General features: G+C 64.6%; 1 protein-coding gene across 2 annotated transcripts in view; it reads left to right on the top strand.

Moving 5' to 3' along the window:
- The first annotated feature begins 6 nt into the window (after positions 1-6).
- Positions 7-4465, top strand: part of FSCN1 (fascin actin-bundling protein 1) — a 20995-nt gene continuing 16536 nt past the window's right edge. The window contains exons 1-2 of one of the 2 annotated variants that reach the window (XM_011957983.1): positions 7-185; positions 249-889. In XM_011957983.1, coding sequence (XP_011813373.1) covers positions 58-185; positions 249-889 — 769 coding nt within the window. In that variant the 5' untranslated portion in view covers positions 7-57. Of the gene's footprint in view, positions 890-4465 lie in introns of both variants that reach the window. The other variant, XM_011957982.1, reaches the window with a different exon arrangement.

Below are 4465 nucleotides of genomic sequence, written 5' to 3' on the forward strand. Positions count from 1 at the left end.
CGGGGACCCGCCACCCAACTCCCGGGGCCGCGCCGCGGCCTCCCGTCCACCGCCACCATGACCGCCAACGGCACAGCCGAGGCAGTGCAGATCCAGTTCGGCCTCATCAACTGCGGCAACAAGTACCTGACGGCCGAGGCGTTCGGGTTCAAGGTGAACGCGTCTGCCAGCAGCCTGAAGAAGAAGCAGATCTGGACGCTGGAGCAGCCCCCCGACGAGGCGGGCAGCGCGGCCGTGTGCCTGCGCAGCCACCTGGGCCGCTACCTGGCGGCGGACAAGGACGGCAACGTGACCTGCGAGCGCGAGGTACCCGGTCCCGACTGCCGCTTCCTCATCGTCGCGCACGACGACGGCCGCTGGTCTCTGCAGTCCGAGGCGCACCGGCGCTACTTCGGCGGCACCGAGGACCGCCTGTCGTGCTTCGCGCAGACGGTGTCCCCCGCCGAGAAGTGGAGCGTGCACATCGCCATGCACCCGCAGGTCAACATCTACAGCGTCACCCGTAAGCGCTACGCTCACCTGAGCGCGCGGCCGGCCGACGAGATCGCCGTGGACCGCGACGTGCCCTGGGGCGTCGACTCGCTCATCACCCTCGCCTTCCAGGACCAGCGCTACAGCGTGCAGACCGCCGACCACCGCTTCCTGCGCCACGACGGGCGCTTGGTGGCGCGCCCCGAGCCGGCTACTGGCTACACGCTGGAGTTCCGCTCCGGCAAGGTGGCCTTCCGCGACTGCGAGGGCCGTTACCTGGCGCCGTCGGGGCCCAGCGGCACCCTCAAGGCGGGCAAGGCCACCAAGGTGGGCAAGGACGAGCTCTTTGCCCTGGAGCAGAGCTGCGCCCAGGTGGTGCTGCAGGCGGCCAACGAGAGGAACGTGTCCACGCGCCAGGGTGAGTGGGGACGCTGCCCCCGCCTCTCCCGGTCCGTGCACAAAGCGCACCCCACCCGCGCCCCTCCAACCTCCCGCCCTTTCTCGCCCGCGGCGCCGCTGCGGTCCGGAGCACTGCCCAGTGCGCCCCCGCTAGGCACGCGGGCTACCCCGCCCGGAAGGGGCGAGGGGTGGGGCTTTGCTCTTCCTCGGGCACCGCTGCCCACCTCCCACCCCGGGCTGGGGTCGTGGGCTCCCCTAGACTCCGCGGAGTCGCAACTGTGCGTGCACCCTCCTAACCCCCCGGCCCAATCTCGGCTCTCCCCACGCGCGCCGATCCCTCGGATAGGCCGCCCCAGCTCTTGGGGAGCGGGCGCCCTCGCCCATTTCTTCATGCCCCTCCCCCCGCCGGCAGGCCTGAGGCTCGGGGGTCCGAGGCAAGGGTCGCCACTCGCAAGGGCGCACCTCCACCCTCACCGGCAACCTTTCGCGGGCGAGATGGGGGAGGTTAGCCAGGCCTTTGATCCCGGCGGGGCGCGCCTCCACCTCCCTGTCTGCCCGGCCTTCCTCCACCTCCTCCCGCTGCGGGGCGGGCTGGGCCTCCGCTGGTGGGGGGGCGCGCGGGGTGTCTGCCCTTCCCCCCAGCCCCTCCTCCCGCGTCTGCCCCGCGCTCGAGGCCGCGGCCTTTGTGAGCAGGGGGGCGGGTCGCCTCGACTGGGTCCTCCCTCGCCCCCTTTGTCCTGCTCCATCTCTGCGGATGGGAAAACCAGATGCGGCGGGGCGGGGGAGGGGATAGGCTTTTGCGGGTCACCCCTGTAGAGAAGCCCCCCGCACCGCCCCCGGGCCCAGAGCTCGGGTCCACAGGTTCCCCAGGAGGCGGTCTCCCTCCTCGCGCCGCGGCCCGGGAACGGCGTGGCGCGGATGGCGACCCTCCAGGCACCCCCGCCCTTCGCCCGCCGCGCGCGTCTCCGGGTCGGTGCGCTGAGCTCCGCTCTGCTGGTGACCGAGGGCGGCTTCAGCGCGAGCCAGGAGACCCCAAGCCAGCTCGCTCGGGAAGCCCCTACCCTCGGGTGAACCCATCCCTAGGGCACTCGCCGGGAACAATTGACTGCAACTCGATCCGTCCCCTCCGGGGCCTCCTGCAGGCACGGCTATTTGCGACTGTGCGCCAGAAATGGGCGCCCCCTCTTTCCCTTCTTTCTCAGGTTCTCCCCCAGGGGGTTTCTCTTCCTTTTGGCGTCCTCTTCCACTCTTGGCGGAGAAGCTGTTGCTTGCCTGCAGACAGAGGCCCCGCTGGAGGGAGGGGCCTGGGGGGATCTTTTTCCCTGGATAGGAAGTCGGACCCCAGGCCTTGGAGATGGCTGGACGGGAGCCCAGTTTGGATCCTCATCCTTCCTCTTGGAAGGAGCCCTCCTGACGGCCCCCCTCTTGGCTGTGGGCTCTGCAGAAGAGGGAAAGAGCCCCATGGCAGTAGGGGTGAGGGCGGAGGCCTTTTTGGGGTAATGGCCATTTTGTGCCTGAGGTTTGCTACCTTAAGCCCCAGAGAGGTGAAGCTGCTTGTCTTCGGTCACACAGCAAGTGACGCACAAGTAAGCAGCATGCAGAAGTGGGTGCATTTGGTTCCAGAAACCCCTTTTCCTATTTCCCACAGCTTAGGGCGGGCAGAGCTCCTCACCTGTTCAGCAGGCATTGAGCCCTACTGAGGGGAACTGCTGAGCCATGAGTGACCGAGTGGGGTTCCCATTCTCTTGGGGACATTACAAAGGGTCAAGGAAAAGGCAGCGGGTACAGGGTATTAGATGGGTGAGTCCTTTCTGAGCAGGACATTTGAGCTGGCCTGACGGATGAATAGAAGGTGGCAGGTATCAGGGGGGTGTGTGGACCAGCGTTGTAGGCAGTGGGTTTCGCCTGTGCAAAGGCGCTATGGCAGGAAGGTACAGAGAAAGCCCAGTGTGGCTGGGAGGAAGCTTGTGAGGTTGGGGGACCCTCGATGGGTGCTTAATGCAGGGCTATGGTCCTTGCTTTGGGGTTGCAGCCACAGCCTCCTGTGGGGAAGAAGTTGCAGAAGTAGGTGGCCTTGGCCCTGGGGGGCAGGAAGGAGCGGAGAACCTGAGGGTGTTTTTGGCGAGCCTGGGCAGATACTCCCCTCTCCTGAGAAGCTTGCTGGGGGTGTCTGGGGTGTGATTCAGGCTGATAGGGTGGGAGGAACCAGAAATTGCAGCCAGGAGAGGTGGTGGTGATAGCTCAGCCTGGAGTTTAAAGGGATGTGGAACCGGGGCGGGAGGGGGATGGGGGGACTTGGGGGCCGAGGCTGGGGCTCCTCTGGCCTCAGATCTTGGGGTCATTATCTCGTTTCTATGTCAGCCAGCTCCTGGGGGGCTTTTGGGGAACTGGAGTCTGCAGGGGTGGGCGTGGGGGGCGTGTCTGCAGAGGCCATTTTGGACGGGCCTGCGTGGCAAGGGGGAGGTGTCTGCTTCCGACACACATGCTGGGGAACGCCAGCCAGGAAGGGGAGGATCCGGGCTTAGCTGGCAGGGGGATGTGAATCATCTCTACAGGCCTGCACGGGCGGGTCCCGGTGGGGGCAGGGTGTTCCCCTTTGAAAAACGCTGTGATCTGCTTTTCAGCCTCAGTTTCCCCATCTGAAAAGTGTGCATTCCAGGCCTCCTCAGGCTGGCCCAGAGCTGCCCTGGGCAGGGCCTTTCAGCCCATCACACCAGAGGCTGGGTCGGCTGAGTGAGTGCTCCTTTGTCTTCTCACCACGCCCCGGGCTCCTCCCTGCTCCCCAGGATCCACACCTGATCCACACCTACCCTGGCCTCACCACACTTCCTGTCTTCTCTCACATCTGTTCGTGTCCTCTCCCGCTGACCTCCTTGCATCCGGGGCTCCATGCCAGGGATAGGACCTGCCCTCCCTGCTGGCTTGGGACATGCCCTCTCCCAGCCACTCCGAGGATGGCTGACTGAGGAAGGGCTGGTCAAGCTGGGCGTTGCAGGATGTGTAAGAGTTCTCCCCATGAGGCAGGGTATTCTGAGCCCAGGGAATGGCTTGTATAAGGATGCAGAGGCATTTGAAATGGCCAGGTGGTTGCAGGAGTCGACTGGAAAGCAGAGTGGTGAGGTGAAGCCACAGAACATTCCAGGGCCCCTCTTCTAAATGAGATGGAGGGAGTGTCTGTTTTGAACAAACCAGGGGCCTCTGAGGACTGTTAAGGCCTGGGGGTGGTGATGGGGACTAGAGGGTGTGAGGCAACTAGGGGGTGCCCCTCTCAGCCACCATAGAGAGAATGGTTCAGAAGGCCAGGCACACTGGCTCTCACCTGTAATCCAAGCACTTAGGGAGGCCAAGGAGGGAGGATGGCTTCAGCCCAGGAGTTCAAGGCCAGCCTGGGCAACATGGCAAAACCCCTGTCTACAAAAAATACAAAAAATTAGCCAGGCATGGTGATGCACACCTGTCATCCCAGCTACCTAGGAGGCCGAGATGGGAGGATTGCTTGAGCCTAGGAGTTTGAGGCTGCAGTGAGCCAAGATCATGCCACTGCACTCCAGCCTGGGCAACAGAGCAAGACCCTGTCTCAAAAAATTTTTTTTGG

The sequence above is a fragment of the Colobus angolensis genome, unplaced genomic scaffold (assembly GCF_000951035.1).
Source record: "Colobus angolensis palliatus isolate OR3802 unplaced genomic scaffold, Cang.pa_1.0 Scaffold453, whole genome shotgun sequence".
Lineage (NCBI taxonomy): Eukaryota > Metazoa > Chordata > Mammalia > Primates > Cercopithecidae > Colobus > Colobus angolensis.